Source organism: Podarcis vaucheri, assembly GCF_965113315.1.
Source record: "Podarcis vaucheri genome assembly, chromosome: 13".
In the NCBI taxonomy this organism is placed as follows: domain Eukaryota; kingdom Metazoa; phylum Chordata; class Lepidosauria; order Squamata; family Lacertidae; genus Podarcis; species Podarcis vaucheri.
In genome coordinates, this window is record NC_138751.1 from 14,000,058 (window position 1) to 14,024,226 (window position 24,169).

Below are 24,169 nucleotides of genomic sequence, written 5' to 3' on the forward strand. Positions count from 1 at the left end.
TAACAGTTAGAGCAGCAGCTTTGTTCTGTTGTGCTGCTGTCTGCCTGAGAGTTAGTCAGTCTGTAACAGTTTAATCTATGTAAAACGTATTAGCAATTTAACTACCACCTACCTGCATTGAACATAATATTTTGCAACTGCAAGTTTACTAAGTCAAAGTTACTTGTTCTTTAAACTTTAATCAGAGAGTGTCTTGTGCAGTTTTTATAGGAGGCAAAAGAGATCAAATAAAATGGTCAAATGATCCAGGGCTCTCTTCCACATACTTCACATGAGGTAATGTGGGTGGCTGAACAGAATATCAGATGAATCCAAAGAGGATAAGACTACCAGTGGGTTGGATCAGTTAAAAAAAAAGACTCTGCAAGCTCAAGTCTGAAGGGCAGCAGTAGAAGAAGTAGCAAAAAGGGTTTTCTTGTGTGTGTGTGTTTCTTTGTGGCTGGTTAGCTGTTTTCCCTGTGTAAAGGTCAGAGGGGGCAGGGTTTCTGTTGAGGCAGGGGATTAGCTGTGGGAGGAGCTTATCAGAGTCTGAAGGGCAGCAGTTGAAGAAGGAGCAAAAAGGGTTTTCTTGTGTGTGTGTGTTTCTTTGTGGCTGGTTAGCTGTTTTCCCTGTGTAAAGGTCAGAGGGGGCAGGGTTTCTGTTGAGGCAGGGGATTAGCTGTGGGAGGAGCTTATCAGAGTCTGAAGGGCAGCAGTTGAAGAAGGAGCAAAAAGGGTTTTCTTGTGTGTGTGTGTTTCTTTGTGGCTGGTTAGCTGTTTTCCCTGTGTAAAGGTCAGAGGGGGCAGGGTTTCTGTTGAGGCAGGGGATTAGCTGTGGGAGGAGCTTATCAGAGTCTGAAGGGCAGCAGTTGAAGAAGGAGCAAAAAGGGTTTTCTTGTGTGTGTGTGTTTCTTTGTGGCTGGTTAGCTGTTTTCCCTGTGTAAAGGTCAGAGGGGGCAGGGTTTCTGTTGAGGCAGGGGATTAGCTGTGGGAGGAGCTTATCAGAGTCTGAAGGGCAGCAGTTGAAGAAGGAGCAAAAAGGGTTTTCTTTTGTGTGTGTGTGTTTCTTTGTGGCTGGTTAGCTGTTTTCCCTGTGTAAAGGTCAGAGGGGGCAGGGTTTCTGTTGAGGCAGGGGATTAGCTGTGGGAGGAGCTTATCAGAGTCTGAAGGGCAGCAGTTGAAGAAGGAGCAAAAAGGGTTTTCTTGTGTGTGTGTGTTTCTTTGTGGCTGGTTAGCTGTTTTCCCTGTGTAAAGGTCAGAGGGGGCAGGGTTTCTGTTGAGGCAGGGGATTAGCTGTGGGAGGAGCTTATCAGAGTCTGAAGGGCAGCAGTTGAAGAAGGAGCAAAAAGGGTTTTCTTGTGTGTGTGTGTGTTTCTTTGTGGCTGGTTAGCTGTTTTCCCTGTGTAAAGGTCAGAGGGGGCAGGGTTTCTGTTGAGGCAGGGGATTAGCTGTGGGAGGAGCTTATCAGAGTCTGAAGGGCAGCGGCGCGCGCCGCTAGGCGCGCGCAGTTATACCCATCTTTTAGATTTAGGGGAGCTAGTCTCAAACGTTTGTTGGGGGAGACCTAGGTTTTTTTGTGGGGGGGGGAGTTATTTGTCCTGTCCTCAAGCTTTTTATGATGGAGGACCTCTGTAGCCACCCCCAACGACACGATCTCAAGATGGAAGGGGAGGGAACAGCTGCAGTCGCCTGCGATTCCTGCGCAATGTTTGCCATCTTGCCAAAGGTTGCAGGCAGCTTTACCTGCAGCAATTGCATGTTGATTACCCTTTTAAAAGACAAAGTCCAGCAACTGGAGGAACGTGTAGCTACGCTCCAAAGAATTAGAGAGCTGGAGCTCTTCTTGGAAGCAACAGAGCACACCGTCTCCACCAGGGAGGAGACAGGGGACTCCCCTGAGAAGGAGGCTAGTTCACCAACACAGGAGCCAGATATATGGAGAAACGTGACTCAAAGAAGTAGGAGGCCCAGGGTTCACTCTGATTGTTTAGAAATACACAATCGCTTTGAGGTCCTCTCCCCTAGCATGGAAGACGAAGAGCAGACTCCATTTGAGGATCTCTCCCTCATTACAGTCGATCAGGTATATGAAGACGGGCAGCAAAGTCAGTCCTCAGGGAATGTGCAGGCGACCTTGGAACGGACAGCTCACGGAAGAACCCCAACCAAACCCAAGAGGAGGCGTGTAGTGGTGATAGGGGATTCCCTACTGAGGGGAACAGAAGCAGTGATCTGTGGGCCTGACAAGATGTCTCGGGAAGTGTGCTGTCTCCCCGGGGCTAAGATCCAAGATGTAACTGAACGACTGCAAGGAATCATAAAACCCACTGACGAATACCCCTTCCTCTTGGTTCATGTGGGAACCAATGACACTGCAAGCAATAGCCTCCAGAAGATCAAAAGAGACTACGAGGCTCTCGGCAGGAAATTGAAGCAACTAAATGCACAAATTGTCATCTCGTCTGTCCTCCCAGTTGAACGACGTGGCCCAGGGAGAGAGGGGAAAATAGTGGAAGTGAACAGCTGGCTTCGCAAATGGTGTAAACAGGAACGGTTTGGATTCTTAGATCACGGACTGCACTTTCTTGAAGATGGACTTCTGGCAAGTGATGGGCTGCACCTCACAACGGTTGGGAGAAATGTTTTTGCCAAAAATCTCAGAAACCTCATCAGGAGGGCTTTAAACTGACTAATGTGGGGGAGGGAGACAGTGCTCCTGAAGGTAGGAGTCTATCAATTAATGAAGATGATCATCCAAATGTCATAGACCAAGTGGAGCAAACAACACGCGGACCTAGTGGAGGGAGGAAAAAATCCTTAAATAAGAGACACGGGGGAATGATTAATGGACTTCAATGTCTGTACACTAATGCGCAAAGCATGGGAAATAAACAAGATGAGCTTGAGCTCTTGGTACAGCAAACTAAATATGACATAATAGGCATCACTGAAACCTGGTGGGATAAGTCCCACGATTGGAATGTAATAATGGGGGGATACAATCTATTTCAGAGAAACAGACCAGACAAGAAAGGGGGAGGAGTGGCGTTATATGTCAGGGGTGTGTATACCTGTGAAGAGATCCAAGATTTAGAACCTCAAAGCCAAAGTGAGAGCATTTGGGTCAAAATTAAGGGAGAGAAGAATAACAGAGACCTCATTGTGGGAGTTTACTATAGATCCCCAAGCCAAACGGAGGACATAGATGATGCCTTCCTGGAACAGATGGCCAAGCATGCAAAAGGAAGGGAGATAGTAGTAATGGGGGACTTCAATTACCCGGATATTTGTTGGACGTCAAACTCAGCCAAGAGCATAAGGTCAAACAGATTCCTCACTGGCCTTGCAGACAACTTCATTGTCCAGAAAGTGGGAGAAGCAACAAGAGGAACAGCCATTTTAGACCTGGTCCTAACCAATGTTGATGACCTGGTTAGTGGGGTAGATGTGGAAGGATCATTAGGCGCGAGTGATCATGCTCTTCTGAAGTTTACTATACAGTGGAAAGTAGCAGCCAAGCATACTAGGACTCAATTTCTTGACTTTAAGAAAGCCGACTTCATAAAACTTAGGGAAGTGCTGGGTGAGATCCCATGGACAGCAATACTAAAAGGAAAGGGAGTTCATGATGGCTGGGAGTTTGTTAAGAGGGAGATACTAAAAGCACAACGTCAGGCAATACCAATGAGACGGAAACATGGAAGGTGCCTAAAGAAGCCAGGGTGGCTATCTAAAGAACTTTTAACTGAGATAAGATTAAAAAAGGATGTGTACAAAAAATGGAAAAGGGGGGAAACCACCAAAGAGGAATTCAAACAAATAGCCAGCACGTGTAGACACAAAGTCAGAAAAGCTAAAGCACAGAATGAACTCAGGCTTGCTAGAGAGGTTAAAAGCAACAAAAAAGGCTTTTATGGGTATGTTCGTAGCAAAAGGAAGAACAAAGAAACAGTGGGGTCACTCAGAGGAGAAGATGGTGAAATGCAAACAGGGGACACAGAAAGGGCTGAACTCCTCAATGCCTTCTTTGCCACAGTCTTCTCCAATAAAGAAAACAATGCCCGACCTGAAGAATTTGGAGCAAATGATTCAGCAAAGGAAACACAGCCCAGAATAACTAAGGAGATAGTACAAGAATATTTGGCTAGATTAGATGTATTCAAGTCTCCAGGGCCAGATGAACTGCATCCAAGAGTATTAAAAGAACTGGCAGATGTGATCTCAGAACCACTGGCAGTCATCTTTGAGAATTCCTGGAGAACAGGCGAAGTCCCGGCAGACTGGAGGAGGGCAAATGTTGTCCCTATTTTCAAAAAGGGGAAAAGAGAGGACCCAAATAATTACCGCCCAGTCAGTCTGACATCAATACCAGGGAAGATTCTGGAGCAGATCATTAAGCAAACAGTCTGTGAGCACCTAGAAAGGAATGCTGTGATCACCAATAGTCAGCATGGATTTCTGAAAAATAAGTCATGTCAGACTAACCTGATCTCGTTTTTTGACAGAATTACAAGCCTGGTAGATGAAGGGAACGCAGTGGATGTAGCCTACCTTGATTTCAGGAAGGCATTTGACAAGGTGCCCCATGATATTCTTGTAAAGAAGCTGGTAAAATGTGGTCTTGACTATGCTACCACTCAGTGGATTTGTAACTGGCTGACTGACCGAACCCAAAGGGTGCTCATCAATGGTTCCTCTTCATCCTGGAGAAGAGTGACTAGTGGGGTGCCACAGGGTTCTGTCTTGGGCCCGGTCTTATTCAACATCTTTATCAACGACTTGGATGATGGACTCAAGGGCATCCTGATCAAATTTGCAGATGACACCAAACTGGGAGGGGTGGCTAACACCCCAGAGGACAGGATCACACTTCAAAACGACCTTGACAGATTAGAGAACTGGGCAAAAACAAACAAGATGAATTTTAACAGGGAGAAATGTAAAGTATTGCACTTGGGCAAAAAAAATGAGAGGCACAAATACAAGATGGGTGACACCTGGCTTGAGAGCAGTACATGTGAAAAGGATCTAGGAGTCTTGGTTGACCACAAACTTGACATGAGCCAACAGTGTGACGCGGCAGCTAAAAAAGCCAATGCAATTCTGGGCTGTATCAATAGGAGTATAGCATCTAGATCAAGGGAAGTAATAGTGCCACTGTATTCTGCTCTGGTCAGACCACACCTGGAGTACTGTGTCCAGTTCTGGGCACCACAATTCAAGAAGGACACTGACAAACTGGAACGTGTCCAGAAGAGGGCAACCAAAATGGTCAAAGGCCTGGAAACGATGCCTTATGAGGAACGGCTAAGGGAGCTGGGCATGTTTAGCCTGGAGAAGAGGAGGTTAAGGGGTGATATGATAGCCATGTTCAAATATATAAAAGGATGTCACATAGAGGAGGGAGAAAGGTTGTTTTCTGCTGCTCCAGAGAAGCGGACACGGAGCAATGGATCCAAACTACAAGAAAGAAGATTCCACCTAAACATTAGGAAGAACTTCCTGACAGTAAGAGCTGTTCGACAGTGGAATTTGCTGCCAAGGAGTGTGGTGGAGTCTCCTACTTTGGAGGTCTTTAAGCAGAGGCTTGACAACCATATGTCAGGAGTGCTCTGATGGTGTTTCCTGCTTGGCAGGGGGTTGGACTCGATGGCCCTTGTGGTCTCTTCCAACTCTATGATTCTATGATTCTATGATTCAACCCCCAAAGACGCAAATCAATAGACACAGAGGCCTCTGAAACCTTCAGCTGCTAGTAGGATTGTTTTTGATTTGTTTATATTTCTGGATTTGCTTGGAACCCACGAGAAAGAAGGCCCTTGATGCCACTGAGCTCAGATTATGCTCAATATGTAGAATTTCCTATTATTCTTACTGCAAAATTAACTTTTGATATTTCAAGTTCACTACCCTCATTCAGGAACAGAATGCCATACTTACCGTATTTTTCGCACCATTGGACGCACCGGACAATAGGACGCACTTTGTTTTAGAGGGGGGAGAACAAGGAAAAAAAAATCTCCCCCTCTCTGCCCAGCGCCCCTTCAGTGAAGCGGCAGGAGGCGCTGCACAGAGAGGGGGAGAACTTTCCCCCTCTTGTTTTCCCACTCTAAAACAAGGTGCCGTTTAAGGTGCGTTCAGGCGGCTACCTTGGAAGCCTGGAGAGCGAGAGGGGGGGGTCGGTGTGCACTGACCCCTCTCGCTCTCCAGGCTTCAGGTTCCTTTGGACCTGCTCTTTGGGGTTGGCGGGGGGAAGCCCACCACCAGCCCCAAAGAGCAGGTCAGGGAGCAGCGGAAAGGCGCAGCGGAGAGGCTCCTGCCATAGCCACGCGTCACCTCTCCAGCCGGGAGAACGTGCGCGGGGCTAAAGAAGCACCTCCTGGCTGGGGAGGTGACGCGCGGCTATAGAGGCTCCTGCCATAGCTGCGTGTCACCTCTCCAGCTGGGAGAGGGTCGCGGGAGGCTGCTTTAGCCCCGCGCGCGCTCTCCCGGCTGGGGAGGTGACACGCAGCTATGGCATGAGCCTCTATAGCAGCGCGTCACCTCCCCAGCCGGGAGAGCGCGTGCGGGGCTAAAGCAGCCTCCCGCGACCCTCTCCCAGCTGGGGTGGTGACGCGCTGCTATGGCAGGAGCCTCTATAGCAGCGCGTCACCTCCCCAGCCGGGAGAGCGCGCGCGGGGCTAAAGCAGCCTCCCGCGACCCTCTCCCAGCTGGGGTGGTGACGCGCTGCTATGGCAGGAGCCTCTATAGCAGCGCGTCACCTCCCCAGCCGGGAGAGCGCGCGCGGGGCTAAAGCAGCCTCCCGCGACCCTCTCTCAGCTGGGGTGGTGACGCGCGGCTATAGAGGCTCCTGCCATAGAGGAAGAAACTTGCACATCCCCTGCAGTGGCAGTAAGAGCACCAGCAACCTAAACACTACCATCTTGCAAGGGATTATTCATGTAGGCACAAGTTCACCTCTTCTGTTACTATCATTCAAGTGACTGTGAGTTGTAGAGACTAACTTGAATGGTCACTCACACAGCTGATTCAAAGCCAGACTCATTATTCTCTGTATGTCTATAGACACAACCATGTATAGTTCATAGTCATATTAATAAGACCCTCCATTCTTTAGACCCTCAATTCTGAATAATTACAGGAGAGGTAATCACTTGCTTTGAATTACAGTTTCTGTGTAATATTTTAAAGAAAACATATTTATCCTATCTCAGCCAAAGCCAATCAAGCACAGTAATCCCATGGGCATTGAACCAACACCAGCTGATGGCATGGCTCCCCAAATCTCTTTTCTGATGAGAGCAGATTTTGCATCTCATTTGGAAACCCAAGACCCAGGGTCTAGAGGAAGAATGGGGAGGCACACAATGCCAAATGCTTGAAGTACAGTGTGAAGTTTGCACAGTCTGTGTTGATTTGAGGAGCCAAGTCATCAGCTGGTGTTGGTCCACTGTGCTTCATTAAGTCCAGGGTCAACACAGCCACCTGCCAGGAGATTTTGGAGCACTTCATGCTTTCTTCCACAGACAAGCTTTATGGGGATGCTGATTTCATTTTCCAGCAGGACTTCGGCACCTGCCCACACTGCCAAAAGTACCAAAGAAAGGAGAGGATGAGAGAGGACAGGAGAACATAGGTGAGGTTCCAATTATTAGCTTTTACTATGGGAGTGTTCTGGTGCTTGATGAATATTCCAAGAACCAAAGTTATGATTAAAGAAAATAAAACGGCAGATGTGCTCAAAATGATCCCAAGGGGTTTTGCTGTAAGTCAGGAAGGTTATGTATTTTGGGAGGCATCCATCTTGGCCAATGTTTGGATAATGATCTTCTGAACACTGAAAACAATCATCCATGTCTAAAATCAAATATGAAAAATAGATATAAAATGGTATTTACCGTATTTTTCGCTCTATAGGACGCACTTTTTCTCCTTCAAAAATGAAGGGGAAATGTGTGTGCGTCCTATGGAGCGAAGACGCCGTAGCCCCGCGACCCTCTCTCGGCTGGAGAGGTGAAGCGCGGCTATGGCAGGAGCCTCTACAGCCCCACGTCACCTCTCCAGCCGGGAGAGCGCACGCGGGGCTAAAGAAGCACCTGTGACCCTCTCCTGGCTGGGGAGGTGGCGCGCTGCTATAGAGGCTCCTGCCATAGCTGCGTGTCACCTCTTCAGCTGGGAGAGGGTCGCGGGAGGCTGCTTTAGCTCCGCGCGCGCTCTCCCGGCTGGGGAGGTGACGCGCTGCTATAGAGGCTCCTGCCATAGCAGCGCGTCACCTCCCCAGCTGGGAGAGGGTCGCGGGAGGCTGCTTTAGCCCCGCGCGCGCTCTCCCGGCTGGAGAGGTGACGTGGGGCTGTAGAGGCTCCTGCCATAGCCGCGCTTCACCTCTCCAGCCGAGAGAGGGTCGCGGGGCTACGGCGTCTTCGCTCCATAGGACGCACACACATTTCCCCTTCATTTTTGAAGGAGAAAAAGTGCGTCCTATAGAGCGAAAAATACGGTAAATACCATTTTATATCTATTTTTCATATTTGATTTTAGACATGGATGATTGTTTTCAGTGTTCAGAAGATCATTATCCAAACATTGGCCAAGATGGATGCCTCCCAAAATACATAACCTTCCTGACTTACAGCAAAACCCCTTGGGATCATTTTGAGCACATCTGCCGTTTTATTTTCTTTAATCATAACTTTGGTTCTTGGAATATTCATCAAGCACCAGAACACTCCCATAGTAAAAGCTAATAATTGGAACCTCACCTATGTTCTCCTGTCCTCTCTCATCCTCTCCTTTCTTTGGTACTTTTGGCAGTGTGGGCAGGTGCCGAAGTCCTGCTGGAAAATGAAATCAGCATCCCCATAAAGCTTGTCTGTGGAAGAAAGCATGAAGTGCTCCAAAATCTCCTGGCAGGTGGCTGTGTTGACCCTGGACTTAATGAAGCACAGTGGACCAACACCAGCTGATGACTTGGCTCCTCAAATCAACACAGACTGTGCAAACTTCACACTGTACTTCAAGCATTTGGCATTGTGTGCCTCCCCATTCTTCCTCTAGACCCTGGGTCTTGGGTTTCCAAATGAGATGCAAAATCTGCTCTCATCAGAAAAGAGATTTGGGGAGCCATGCCATCAGCTGGTGTTGGTTCAATGCCCATGGGATTACTGTGCTTGATTGGCTTTGGCTGAGATAGGATAAATATGTTTTCTTTAAAATATTACACAGAAACTGTAATTCAAAGCAAGTGATTACCTCTCCTGTAATTATTCAGAATTGAGGGTCTAAGAATGGAGGGTCTTATTAATATGACTATGAACTATACATGGTTGTGTCTATAGATATACAGAGAATAATGAGTCTGGCTTTGAATCAGCTGTGTGAGTGACCATTCAAGTTAGTCTCTACAACTCACAGTCACTTGAATGATAGTAACAGAAGAGGTGAACTTGTTCCTAAATGAATAATCCCTTGCAAGATAGTAGTGTTTAGGTTGCTGGTGCTCTTACTGCCACTGCAGGGGATGTGCAAGTTTCTTCCTCTTCCTCAGTGTTACATCAGAGAACCTGTCCCTATTCTTCACAAATATTACCAGTCAGGAGATCTCATCATTGCTGGCATTATTTCACAGATCTATATATTTTCAGATACCCTATCCTTTGAAAAAAACCCATCTCAGGAATTTTCAGATGACCATATGTAAGTAGGTACCCCCCCCCCCCCGGAAGGGGAATAGTAGTATTCTGTAAATAAATTAACAGCCTTCCCAGCCAGTGTGTTTGAATAAAAGAAGGGACCTAGCACTTATCTCTCCCATTTAAGAAAAGACTTTGGCTGAGATGTGATGAACATGTTTTTGATATATTATTACAGAGAATCTGTAACTCAGAGCAAGTGATTACGTCTGTAATTACCAAATTATTCAAAATTACGTCTTCTTCCCTTCCCTAGGGACCTCCTTTGTCCACATGCAGAATGATAAAAATGAGACTGGAGTGTCTAATGAATAACTTTGAAATATACAGAGTTCAATCTATAGACATACCTAGACTCATCAGTCTGGCTTTGAATCAGCTGAGTGAGTGACCATACAAGTTCAGCTGAGTGAGTGACCATACAAGTTAGGCTTTGCTGCTTAGGAACACTGGAATGGCAGTAACAAATGAGGTGAACTTGTGCCTAAATGAATAATCCCTTTCAAGATGGTAGTGTTTTGGTTGCTGGTGCTCTTACTGTTGGTGCATGGGATGTGCACGTTTCTGCATATTTTTCAATGTTCCATCAGAGAACCTGTCCCTATTCTTCACAAATATTATCAATCAGGAGATCTCATCATTGCTGGCATTATTTCTCAGATCTACATATTTTCAGATACCCTATCCTTTGAAAAACACCCATCTCGGGAATTTTCAGATGACCATATGTAAGTAGCTGAATTTTGAAAACAAACAAATATACATTTTGGGATCTCTATTGGTTACAAGGTCTTCTATTATGAACTTCTAACTTCACCAATACATCAGTGGTCCCTTATTATCTATTGAAAGGAAATTAAAAATAACAGTTCTGAATATGTGACAAAGACATTTCCTTCAGCAATTCCACAGGGAATTCCTAAAACTGAATAAATACATTCCTCCTTGGTTATTAACAGGGCTATAATTATATCTGCTGCTCCTCAAAGATCCCTCCGGATTTTCACTAGCAACATAACACAAAGTATGCTGCAGCTTAACCAGAATTACTTAAAAAGAGTCTGGGATACTCCCAGATTGCATCCTCTCAGGAAACTTAACTACCATTCAAATGAGACAATTTTTATCTTGGAGAAGCTGATTATACTATTGCCAGAGAAATCATGGTTTCTGTGTAGAAGAAACAGTTGCCCTTGCATGGATGGTGGTTTTAGTGGTCTTGCTGCTGAACCTGATTTCTTACAATGCATGTCAGGCTCACATAGGAAAATGCAGGCTTCAAAGTCCACACTGTCCACTTCAAACGTACCATCAGCCAGGAGAGTTCCTCATTGGTGGTATTGTTTTCCATGGTGGCTTCATCTCCTCTCCAGCAACATTGACTGAGGAACCCCCACCAGTGCTGCCTGAAGAGCTTGTGTAAGAACTAAGCCACTCATTCGTTACAGCAGAGGAAAGATCAAACCAAGAGTTGCAGCCTCAGCATAATGGCTGAGGCTACAAACTTCTACCCTAGGGGTAGCCACTTTTGATTTCAGTGGGACATATGCTGATGTAATAATACATAGGAATGTCTTCTGAATTAAGAGAATACTCTAGAAGCTCGCGTTTCTTGACAGACAAATGAATATAAATGTATTGAAATGTATATATATTTATGTGTCTGAGATAGCCCTTTTGAACAGTTGATTTTGATAGACTTTATCTGAACAGGAGTGTTAAAAAACCTTGTTCTGAACCTGAATGCTCATATTGTTTCTTTTCCTGATCTTAGGCTAAAGTTGTGTTTCACAATGGTGACATATAATATGAATTATAGAATTCTGTGAATTACAACCACCATCTCTGCCTCATGAGTAAGGAAGGGGTCATTGCAGGAGAGAGCTCAGGCACTTTGTAAATGTCAGGAAAAGACTTCAGATGTTTCAGGGAAAGACCCCAGGTGTTCCAATGTTCCTGTGGGCACCACATTAGTAACCCCTGGTCTAAATACCATTGGCCTTAACAGGCCTTAACTGAGACAAAACTAACAAAATGAATTTCAATAGGGACAAATGTCAGGTTCTGCACTTAGGCAGGAAATACCAGCTGCACAAATATAAAATGGGGAACACCTGGTTTGCCAGTAGTACATCTGAAAAGTCTGCATCAACAGAAGCATAGTACCCCAATTTAAAAAAACACACAGAAGAGATCTCTTTCGCGCTGCGCAAAACACACCTGGTATATTGTGTTCAGTTGAACCAATGGATTCAAGTGGCAAGAAAGGAGATTCTGTGTAAACATGAGGAAGAACTTGCTGATTATAAGAACTGTTCAGCAGTGGAATGGACAGGGAGTTAACTCCACTGAACTCAATATGATTTAACTATTGTTTGCCATATCTGTTCCTACTGATACTGTTTGCAAATCTCATCCTAGGGTGGTGCCTAAGCTTTACCAGCACATCGTGGCCTTGGCATTTGCAGTCAAGGAGATCAATGAAGACCCTCACATCTTACCCAATATCACCTTGGGTTTTCACTTGTATGACAGCTATAACAATGCAAGGAGCACGTATCTTGCCACACTGCTGCTTTTATCCATGGTGGAGAAATTTGTCCCAAACTATATATGTGATGTTGAAAATAATCTGGCTGGGGTCATTGGGGGACTTGATTCTGAAATCTCCTTTTATGTGGCAACAGTTTTGGATATCTATAAGATTCCACAGGTAAGACACCCATGTAGGATACCTCTCTTAGCTTGCATTGAGAATGAGGCTGAATTCACAGCACCAGTTCAGAGTGTATCACCAGTTCAGGGCGAGGATGAAATTGGGGACAGAACCATGCACACCATCCTCACCAGCCATTTTTGGATTCGCAGCATTTCCTGCTTAACAAGAAGGGTATCTGAATTGAGTTGCAGGGGAAGAGGGGTAATTCCTTATAGGATAAAAATTCACAAGTATTTCCAAGTACAATAATTATTTCTCTTCACGACACCACACGAAATATGTGAATGTTTAGGTGAAAAGGGCTTTCAAATTAAACACACCCTGGAGTTATGGCAAATTGCAGATACAGTCCAGTTCTGCAGAAGAACAGCAATAAAATTGAGCAGTTGGGTCCAAAGTGAAATAAATGTTGATAGATGAAATCTAAGTAGTCTTGAAAAAGAACAGGTAGAAATGGCAGTTCTGCTGTTTGCTGGGGTATGTGCTTTGTGAAGAAAAAGAAGCTCCAGAAAATAAATGTGCATCTGACCCAAGTTGCAATTCTGATGTGGTTGCAGTAAATAATGTCTAACACAGTGTTAGGCAATCCTTTGTTTATGACATTGTGTGTCCCTCTGTTCAGTTTACCCTGCCAAATTGGGAAACTTTTTTTAAAAAAGAATATAGATGGGAAAATGCCCCTCTCTGATCAACAGAACAAATGCTTAACAAGCAGGAATTGGAGAAGATTCCAATTTTCACCCAATCTGCACCTGTGTCATTTGTATAAATGAGAGAGGGCATGCAACCCCTGGTGGGTGGCAAAGGGCATGTCTGACTAACAGGATTCACCAGAAAATGTATATTAATATTTTGAAAGAACTATGCAAATATAACTTTGCCTCTTCTCTTCCTCCATTTCCTCTTTAGCTCATTTATGGCTCTGCTCCAGTGATGAATGATAAAAGCCCAGGGCTTCCCTTCTACCAGATGGCAGCCTCAGAAGCCCTTCAGTATGAGGGAATTCTCTCTTTGCTTCTGCATTTCAGGTGGACGTGGATTGGAGTCGTTGCACTAGACAATGACAATGGAGAAAGATTTGTGCAAGCCATTTCCCCAATGTTTACCAAGAGTGGTGTCTGCTTTGAATTCATAGAAAGAATCCCCAAATTTAGTTTTCTTTCTGAAATTACTGACATGCTACAACAGGGTGCAACAATAAGTCAGAAAATTTTTAGCAGCAAAGCTAACGTAGTGGTTGCCTCTGGGGAATCTTACTCCATGGCAACTTTTATGGTGCTTTCATACATATCAAAACATGATGACAAGACAAAGAATGTAAAAAGTAAAGTATGGATAACAACAGCCCAGGTTGAGTTTGCTACATTCGTCTTTCAAAGGTACTGGGAGGCAGGAATATTCAGTGGTGCTATATCCTTTGAAATTCACATCAGAAACCCATCAGGATTTCATCAGTATGTTGTGCACAGAAACCCTTCCAGCACATATGAGGACGGTTTTATCAGGGAATTCTGGCAACAGGCCTTTGAATGTGTATTCCCAGAAAACACTGCAGACAAAGCAGAAGGGAATATCTGCACTGGAGAAGAGAAGCTGGAGAACCTTCCCGGATCCCTTTTTGAAATGAGCATGACAGGCCACAGTTACAGCATCCACAGTGCTGTCTACGCCATGGCCCATGCTTTACATGCCATGTCCACATCCAGACACAGACACAGAGGAATTGCATATGGAGGGAGAGGGAAGAATCCAAATCAAGAGTTTTGGCAGGTAAAGGCTGAATTTCCACAACTGGCAAAGCCCTGCTGCTTCCTGTCACTTTTTGTGTTCCCAAAATCCTATCAGCTTGCTCTTTCCTCTCAGAGTTCAAGCATTTGCACTAGTGTATGTGGAAGAAGAACCCAGAATGGAATTTATAATTCTGCAGACAGAGTAGGAGGTACACTGATATGATGGTATCCTAGATGATTTCCCCATATATTTTTCTGCTTGCAAATGGCTGTAGAATCTATAGGGAAGGGAAATGATGGTTGTGTCCTTCTTTGGGCAGTTATTGCCCCATGCTTGAGGAGAAAGCGTTTGTTATGATGGAAGCTTTGCAACCCAATAAGATCCCATGCCATTCATAGATAGGAAGCAGTGGTAATGGTTGAGAGAGATGTTCAGCACTCCCTCTATCCCATATCAACCAAATCCTTTCTTAGAGCCTGTGGTCACAAACCACTTCCGTGTCTTCTGAGATGCTCAGGGAGGGAGGGACGGAGAGTGAGTGAGTGAGAGATCTTGCTGCTTAAACATATTTAATTTGTGGACAATCAGAGAAAGAAGGATTGTAAGGAAGATTGGGAGAGATGCATGTGTGTGAAAGAAAATTGGCTGGCTCTCTCCATGCTTGGGCCTGTATCCACTGACAAATGACTAAATCACCCCCACCATTTGTTGTAGGTTCTTCCCAGAGAAAAAAAATGCTCCTCCCTGCATTAGACTGCAGTCTTTTCTAAACCCCTTTCTTTTCTGCTTTCAATCTAGCTCCATCACTTTCTGAGAAGCATCTCATTTAACAATACTGCAGGAGATGTGGTCTTCATCAACCAGAATGGAGAGGCAGCATCTAGCTTGGATATTGTGAATTGGATCATATTCACCAACCAAAGTTTGCACCGGGTGAGAGTTGGGAGGATAGATCCACAAGCTCCTCCAGACCAATCATTACTCCTTGATGAAGATGCCATCACATGGCACAGTTGGTTTAACCAGGTAGGGTTGCATTGTTTGCTAATTCAAAAGAGATTCAGTATTGAATAAGCAATCATTATTCACCTGCAAGTCTACTCACTGTTTTTTGAGCCACAAGTTGAGGAGTGGTATATGACCAAAGCAATGAGGTACCAGATTAAGAGCCAAAATCTTACTGCTAGAAGCCACACATGGATTAAAAGAAATATTTAATTAAGGAGGCTGCAAAACAGACGGACCCTTTTACTACAAAATATAGTTAAGCAAGACTAACAGTGTAAATACGCCTTATAACAAAAACTAGATTATCTCACCCTAATCCCACCCATTCACAGACCCCACTACAAGTGCATCCATGCAAATGTGGTTTTTGCATCACACAATTTATCATCTGAATGTGGGTAATTAGGACCAGGTCAAATACCAGTTTTTCTTTGAAAGGGCATTGATACAGAAGGACAGGTTTTCTTCCAGTAAAATGAAGCCTCTGAGTGCATGTCCCCAGCACAAATGGGTATACATGCTCAGAGACCATGAAACTACAAAGTGAATTTGGAACACTTCCCCAGGAAGCATCTGATGGGTCCAAGAATAGATGTACCTACTGGCACCAAAATCAGTTCTAGAGCTGTGTACCTACTGGGCTACATACTCAAAATCAGCAATTATAACAAAATTAACAGGGAAACTTCAAAGTGTACCTTATGGACAGAGCAATTTTTGCAGAACAGATGCACACCCCAGAGCAATAAAGAGGGAACATCACATACTTTCAAACATTACTACTAATAATAAGAAAATAATAAGCCATTACATATTACTGAAATGCTTTGTCAGCTTAGTAACACAGAGAAAGGAGCGAGAACACAAAGGGTTCCAAATTCATTAGTGTCTTGATAAAACTTCTGCTCTTTCATTTGTGGATTAGATTCAGCCTCTTTCTGTCTGTACTAAGAGATGTATTCCAGGATCCAGCAAGAAAGTGAAGGAGGGACAGCCCCCTTGCTGCTACGATTGCATCCCATGTGCTGAGGGGAAGATTGCAAACCAGGATGGTAAGAGAAATAAATAGATTAGTACTTAGCATTGAAAAGTGCTGTAAGGACGGTTGAGTTTGTTTCAAAAGAGAAGAAAGAGAAGCTACTGTGAGAAGAAGATGTTGTTGTTGTTTAGTCGTTTATTCGTGTCCAACTCTTCGTGACCCCATGGACCAGAGCATGCCAGGCACTCCTATCTTCCACTGCCTCCTGCAGTTTGGTCAGACTCATGCTGGTAGCTTCGAGAACACTAACCAACCATCTCGTCCTCTGTCTTCCCCTTCTCCTTGTGCCCTCCATCTTTCCCAACATCAGGGTCTTTTCCAGGGAGTCTTCTCTTCTCATGAGGTGGCCAAAGTATTGGAGCCTCAGCTTCAGGATCTGTCCTTCCAGTGAGCACTCAGGGCTGATTTCCTTCAGAATGGATAGGTTTGATCTTCTTGCAGTCCATGGGACTCTCAAGAGTCATAATTCAAAAACATCAATTCTTCGGCGATCAGCCTTCTTTATGGTCCAGCTCTCACTTCCATACATCACTACTGGGAAAACCATAGCTTTTACTATAAGAAGAAGATAGATAAATTTTATTCGTATTAGCCAACAGCCATAGCATCATAAAACAAGAAATATATTCAAATAAAAAGACAACAATGGGTAAAAAGGGCAATCAAATGACCAAGATTATCGTTCAGATAGTGGCCCTTAATCTCATTGCACCCTCGATAAACCTAGCAACCTTTGCTGTTGTCTCATCATTTTGATCTGATAAAAGAAAGAAAGATGTGGCCGCAGATGGGAGGCCTGGGATGGTAAGTAAGAGTGGGGTGATGTTCCCATTCCTCAGATCTTTATAAAGGGGACAGGACAGGAGAACATGAGCCACTTATTGCCTTCTCCACAGGGGCAGAGTCATTTCTCAGTCTTTTGTGTGATCCTGCCTCTTTGTGATCATTGCCCTTCAGATAGTCTAAATATGTTAATCTAATGAGAATGACTCTGCATTGAGAGTAGCAAGGTGTTATGTGGTTTAAATCATATCTAAAAGGGGCTTTTCATTTCTTTTGACTTACACAAGTTACACCCAGACTAGTGTGATGATATGTTCCAAAATCATGAGGAGGAATAGCCCTGGCTCTGCAATTTACAGACCAATAGCTCTGAACCGATTAAATGCAACAACATCACATTAAAGAGCACCAGACAGTATTAAAGGTGTTTTAATTTGAGCAGAGCTCTGTTCTTCTCAGACAGAAAGTCAACATTTCAGGAAGCTGACGTGATATGAACTAAAGGTCATTTCCTTATTTTTTTCCAGATATGAATGACTGTCATAAATGCCCAAACAAAGAATATCCAAGCAGGAACCGGGATGCATGTCTACCCAAGGATATCAGCTTCTTGTCTTATGAAGAACCTTTGGGCATCAGTTTAGCCTCTTTCTCTCTTTCCCTTTCCTTGATCACAGCTCTGATACTAAGTATATTTATGAAGCACCACAACACACCCATTGTCATTGCAAACAACCGAAACCTCACCTACACTCTCCTCATCTCTCTCCTGCTCTGCTTCCTTTGTGCATTGCTCTTCATTGGCCGACCTGAGAAGGTCACGTGCCTCCTCCGACAAACAGCTTTTGGCATCATCTTCTCAACTGCTGTTTCTTGTGTCCTGGCAAAAACCTTCACGGTGGTTTTGGCCTTCATGGCTACAAAACCAAAATCCAGGATGAGGAAATGGGTGGGGAGAGGACTTGGCCACTCCATTCTACTTTCCTGCTCCATAGTCCAAGCAGGTATATGTACTGTTTGGCTGGCAACCTCTCCCCCATACCCAGATGTGGACATGCACTCTGTGATGGAAGAAATTATACTAGAATGTAATGAGGGGAGTGTGGCCATGTTTTACTGTGTCCTCATCTACATGAGCTGCCTGGCCACTGTAAGTTTTGCTGTGGCTTTCCTTGCCAGGAAGCTACCAGACAGTTTCAATGAAGCCAAGTTTATCACTTTTAGCATGTTGGTCTTCTGCAGTGTTTGGCTGTCCTTTATTCCCTCCTACCTGAGCACCAAGGGAAAATACATGGTAGCTGTGGAGATCTTCTCCATCTTAGCCTCCGGTGTTGGGTTGCTGGGCTGCATCTTTTCCCCAAAATGTTACATAATCATTCTGAGGCCTGAGCTGAACAATAGGGAACAGCTAATAAGGAAGAGAAGGTAAAGAAATAATAACCTGTACTTTGCTGTATCTTGTGCTTTTTTCTTTGGGTGCAGTTGAATATTTGCAAACACTTGTTCAGCAGCTGCCTTACATAATTTTTTCTGGATTCCCCCCCCCCTAGATTTTTCCCCTAGATGTTTTTTCTAGATTTTCCTTGTGGTGATTGTGTTGAATGGTTTCTTTAAATGTAAAGGTTCATCATTGTTCCACTCCATGTGTATGTCTTTAAGGGGCCAGAGCAAGGGCCAGAGCAAGATAACAAGACCCAGCTTTACAGCTGTGAAACATAGCAGGTGCTGCTGAGTTGTATTTGATTAAGGTGTGTCAGCATCTGGGTGTAGTATATAAGGAGCAGCATCTAGCTCTCCCATTACCCTGGGGGATGGGTTGGTGGTTGGGTCATGTTTGTTTGTTAATATATTTAGTGTAAATGGAGTTTTTGTTTTTCTTATTAAAACCTTCTTTAAGTTATTTTTGAGTCCCTTCTTTTTAATGCATGGTCTCCCCAGCAAGCTCTCTGCAGCGGCACTATACTGCAAGAAGCCAACATCTTTGGTTATGGGCCCAGCTGCTGAGTGGATGACTGCATATTTTTGGACTCTGAGAAAGGTTTGAAAACTCCTTGTCCTGTTAGCGTAGTTTTTGTGGGTCTGGAAGAGTTCCAGAATGGTTGACCGGGTTCCTGAAGCTGAGAAGGCTCTGGTCTTCCCACAGCTAACAGATGAGAACTATAGTTTATGGTCTTTTCGGGTGGAGGCGCTTTTGACCTCTAGAGAAGTATGGACCTATGTAACTGATGACCCTCCCGACCCTGTAACTAATGCTTGGTCGAAAGGAGATGCAAAAGCCAGGGTGATAATTAATTTGGCAGTCAGCGACCAGCAAGTAGTCTATATAAGGAATAAGAAAACTGCCAAAGAAATGTGGGACAGTCTTGCAGCAGTGCATGTTAGAAAAGAGTCAGCGTCTGCATTGACGTTTTTCAAGCAGTTGTACCAGACGAAGTTGCAGCCTGGTGGTGATTTGGCAGCACACTTGAGACGTCTGGAGGCAATACGCGGTGAATTAATTCGAAGGGACATGGAGATACCTGATATTCAGTACATTTTTTGTTCAGTTTCTGTTAATTGATTTTGTGGGAATTTGCAGATTCTGGCTTCACACAATTAACTCAAGGCAGTGTCAATTTACTCTTGGCTGAAAGCCAAGGTCTGCTTGACCTAGAAACTACTTACTCTGATTGGTTAACGACCAGCACTCAACTCTGTTATCTGGGAATGCTAGCACAGTTTGGTGTTAGGTGTGTTAGGAGTTAGAAGTGCTGTGTATGGTTAAGAGAGAGAGAGAAAGAAAGGATTTATTTTGCTTTGTTTTATATGCAGAAACTCTGCTGGTTTTATTTTTTCCTTTTAATAAATCCTGTAAATAGTTATTCTGAGTCTAGCTGACTAGTCATTACCACCTCAACTAGCTTCCTCGCTGTGCAGGAAAACTCTACTACGTTTGGGCTAAAGCCAATAGGGCTATGCCTGACACTTCAAAGTTCCATGATTTTTATCATTCTATGTTCCCTTAATGAGGACTTTGATGGTATAGCTAGCCAGATATCTGCCGTTCCACCAGCACAATTAACTGTGGAAGGGGTAACGGCAAGATTAATGGGCGAGTTGGATAGAAGGGAGGCTTGTGCCATAAGCACTCCTGTTTCCAGAAAGAATGAGGAACACCATATGCAAACCTGTGGTGATACAACTGCATTTAAAGCTGCAAAGCGTTGTTGGTTCTGCAATAAGCAAGGACATTTTGCAAAGGACTGCAGATCCAAAAGAAAGCTAAGTACTCCCAAGCCTGTTTCTGTTCGTCAATCACGGTCGTCAGCCCAGCAGCCGGCATCGTATAGTAGAGACAGAAACGAGCCGCGAGCTTTTCACGCTCGGACTGCAGATCGTAAAAGAATTAAAGGTGCCAAGTGGAAGTCTTTTGTTATCGACTCAGGAGCATCTCAGCACGTCTGCAATGATCGAAGCTTGTTTATTTCTTTCGAAGAGGAAATTGGTAATGTACATTTAGCCAATTCACAAGTCTTGCAGTCGCTTGGCAGGGGTACTGTTAAACTTGACTCTTTAAACATTACTATAGCAAACTGCATTTACTGCCCGTCAGTGGACAATTTATTATCAGTAAGGTGTTTTGCTCGTCAAGGCATAACTGTGTGTTTCTTAAAGTCAATGTGTGAGTTTTTCGTTGGGAACAAACGTCTATTGTATGCCCGGGAATCTGATGGTTTATATAGACTGTATTTTCGCACCTACTCCCAATCGCCTACAAATTGCAGAGCAGCACAGTCAAGCCAGGGGTTGAGGAATGTAAGGCCACATTCCGGGTGTGTCCATGAGGCGCACAGAATTCTGGGACATCTGAATTTTGCTGATGTAATTAAGACAAAGAATATTGTTAATGGCCTCAACTTAAAACCATGCAAATTCTTTATGCAATGTCTATCCTGTTGCAAGAATAAGATTAAGGTTGCACGCAAGGGTAGGTGCTCAGATAGGAAAGTAACTGAGCCATTTGAGCGTGTACATTGTGATTTAGTTGGGCCACTCCCACCATCATTAGGAGGTTCTAAGTACTGGCTTACCCTGATAGACCAGTATAGTAGATATTGTTGGACTTATGCAATAGCTGAGAAGCCCCAAGCATTTGAGAAGTATAAGGTTTTTTGCAACTGGGTAAAAACGCACTTTAACAAACCTATTAAGAATCTGTTTTCTGACCGGGGCGGGGAATTTGTTTCTGAAGATTTTGAGAAATTCCTGGAAGCGCAGGGGACTACTCATGAGTTATTTTGCCCCCGAAGTCCCTGGCAAAATGGGCTTGTTGAAGTTGTGCAGCGTGACTTGCAGGCTGGGGTTAAAACTTATCTAGATGATGCTAATCTGCCCAAAGTCTTTTGGGCTGAAGCGCTCCATGCCTTTTGTTATGTTAGAAATCGCAGTTATCATTCTGGTTTAGATGTCACCCCCTATGAGAAGCTGTTTAAAAAACGCCCTAATCTGAAATACCTACGCATTTGGGGTTCAGATGTAATTATGCATTATCCTGCTAAGCAGAAATTGGGTGAACGTAGTGTTCAGGGAAAATTAATGGGCTACCAGCAGGGGGCGTACAGAATTTACATACCAGCAACTGGCAAATTTCATATTACCAGAAGCATGATACAAACTGTAAATTGGAATGGAGTTGCTGTTTTCCAAGATACTGATGGTATAAATGATACTGAGGAAGAAGAGGAAGAAGCAGCAGCAGCAGCAGGGGAAAATGGTGCTTCTGAATTAATGGGAAAAGACAAAAAGCCTGTTGAATCTGATAATTTGTTTGAGGATTTAAAGTCACAGGCACCTGAGGGGAGGTTAGATTCTCTTGAGTTTTCTGACCGTGAGCTTAGCCTACAGGCACCTCTTCAGTCTGACAATGATGATTTACAACCTGAAACCAGTAGTTCACTTAGTCCCGTTAAGTCTGAGGAGTCTGACTCTCCTTCCGGACTGAGACGTTCAGATAGAAAGAGACAGAAGCCACAGCATTTTGCAGATGAACATTTTAATACTGTGTATGCCAATAAGGTGGTTTTTGAGCCAAAAAGCTACAATGATGTTCAGAATTTACCTAAGCACCAAGCTGTAAATTGGTATAAAGCTATGAACTCTGAGATAGCTTCTTTAAAAGAGCATAACACTTGGTCTCTTGTACCACAAACCCCAGATATGAGACTTATTGATTCAAAATGGGTTTATAGAGTTAAAATGAATGACAAAAATGAAGTTGTAAGGTACAAGGCAAGACTAGTTGCTAGGGGTTTTCAACAAATTCCAGGTGAAGATTATGTTTTGTGTTATTCACCAAGTGTAAAATATGAAACAGTTAAGCTTTTGTTAAAAGATGCATCACAATGTGGAAAAGCCCACTACACAATGTTTCTCTGCTCTTAAGAGAGTGGTGATGTACCTTAAACATACCAAACATTATAGGTTGCAGTTTACAACATGTATTGACAAAGGTTTTGAAATTTTCTGCGATGCATCTCATGCAGTGGAGCAAAATAATTGCAGGGGTGTGTCTGGTATGGTGTTTTGTTATAATGGTTGTCCATTTGAATGGAAGTCCCAGACACAAACCATTATTTGTTTCTCTACAACAGAGAGTGAATTATGCGCATGTGTTCAGGCCACTCGTGATGTAGAATGGTATCTGCAAGTATTTGCAGACCTACAGATGCAAGTAACACTACCAGTAAAAGTTTACCTTGATTCCCAGAGTGGACTTGCTATCCTGTGTTCAGAGACCAATACGCAGCGCACTAGAGTCTTGAGATTACGTTTAGAATTTGTAAAGAAACTAATTGCTGATGAAATGGTTGTATTTAAATATGTTCCAGGTGACAATCAAATTGCGGACATTTTTACTAAAGCACTTCCAAAGGTTACACATGAAAAACATGTACAAAGTATGCTTTATGTTTTTGTTCCACAATGATGAACCGCAGGGGAAATGTTGAATGGTTTCTTTAAATGTAAAGGTTCATCATTGTTCCACTCCATGTGTATGTCTTTAAGGGGCCAGAGCAAGGGCCAGAGCAAGATAACAAGACCCAGCTTTACAGCTGTGAAACATAGCAGGTGCTGCTGAGTTGTATTTGATTAAGGTGTGTCAGCATCTGGGTGTAGTATATAAGGAGCAGCATCTAGCTCTCCCATTACCCTGGGGGATGGGTTGGTGGTTGGGTCATGTTTGTTTGTTAATATATTTAGTGTAAATGGAGTTTTTGTTTTTCTTATTAAAACCTTCTTTAAGTTATTTTTGAGTCCCTTCTTTTTAATGCATGGTCTCCCCAGCAAGCTCTCTGCAGCGTCACTATACTGCAAGAAGCCAACATCTTTGTTAGGCAATCATAGATATTGACTATTGAATTCACTCTGGAGAAAAGAGTGAACAGGGGAACTACCCCTGATGCTCTGAAAAAGCCCTTTTCTCTGTTGGGGAACCAGGAATCTGTCAGCTCCCAGGAATCCTGACAAAGTTATCCCATTTCCATATGTAATGATCACTGCAGTTCAGGTTATAGAAGAGCTAAAAAAGAAGGGAAGGCATTTTGATACTATGGTTGTCTTCTGCAGTGTGTGGTTGTCTTTTGTCCCAACTTAAAGGTAAAGGTAAAGGGACCCCTGAGCATTAGGTCCAGTTGTGACCGACTCTGGGGTTGCAGCGCTAATGTCGCTTTACTGGCCGAGGGAGCCGGCGTACAGCTTCCGGGTCATGTGGCCAGCACGACTAAGCCGCTTCTGGCGAACCAGAACAGCGCATGGAAATGCCATTTACCTTCCCACCAGAGCGGTACCTATTTATCTACTTGCACTTTGACGTGCTTTCAAACTGCTAGGTTGACAGGAGCAGGGACCGAGCAACAGGAGCTCACCCTGCCGCTGGGATTCGAACCACCAACCTTCTGCTCGGCAAGCCCTAGGCTCTGTGGTTTAACCCACAGCGCCACCCGTGTCCCAACTTACATGAGCACAAAAGGGAAACACATGGTGGCTGTGGAGATATTCTTCATCTGGCCTCTAGTGTGGCTTACTGTGCTGAATCTTTTTCCCAAAATGCCTTGTCATTTTGCTGAGGCCAGAATTGAACAGCTGGGGACAACTAATACTAGGAAATAAAGAATAATCAAGTACCTCATCAGGTCAACCCACACAGATCTGTAATGAAAACCTATTGATTTCAATTGCATC

General features: G+C 44.1%; 1 protein-coding gene and 1 long non-coding RNA gene across 2 annotated transcripts; both read left to right on the top strand.

Annotated features, from left to right (window-relative positions):
• Nucleotides 1–7: 7 nt before the first annotated feature.
• On the top strand, nucleotides 8–8,737 carry LOC309516939. Its single transcript, XR_014213082.1, has 2 exons — nucleotides 8–276; nucleotides 8,518–8,737. It is a non-coding gene; the product is annotated as an uncharacterized lncRNA (long non-coding RNA).
• Nucleotides 8,738–13,300: 4,563 nt separating this feature from the next.
• LOC309516844 (vomeronasal type-2 receptor 26-like) lies at nucleotides 13,301–18,479 on the top strand. Its single transcript, XM_082195792.1, has 4 exons — nucleotides 13,301–14,157; nucleotides 14,917–15,144; nucleotides 16,052–16,178; nucleotides 17,476–18,479. The coding sequence occupies exons 1-4, from the start codon at nucleotides 13,321–13,323 to the stop codon at nucleotides 18,375–18,377; spliced, it is 2,094 nt and encodes a 697-aa protein (XP_082051918.1). The 5' UTR covers nucleotides 13,301–13,320; the 3' UTR covers nucleotides 18,378–18,479.
• The last annotated feature ends 5,690 nt before the right edge of the window (nucleotides 18,480–24,169 follow it).

Excerpts from the sequence above, each read along its gene's own strand:
- LOC309516844 (XM_082195792.1), top strand. The coding sequence starts at position 13,321 with ATGAATGATAAAAGCCCAGGGCTTCCCTTCTACCAGATGGCAGCCTCA. Across the intron at positions 15,145-16,051 it reads GGCACAGTTGGTTTAACCAG|ATTCAGCCTCTTTCTGTCTG; the intron begins GTAGGGTTGCAT and ends TTTGTGGATTAG. Across the intron at positions 16,179-17,475 it reads GAAGATTGCAAACCAGGATG|ATATGAATGACTGTCATAAA; the intron begins GTAAGAGAAATA and ends ATTTTTTTCCAG.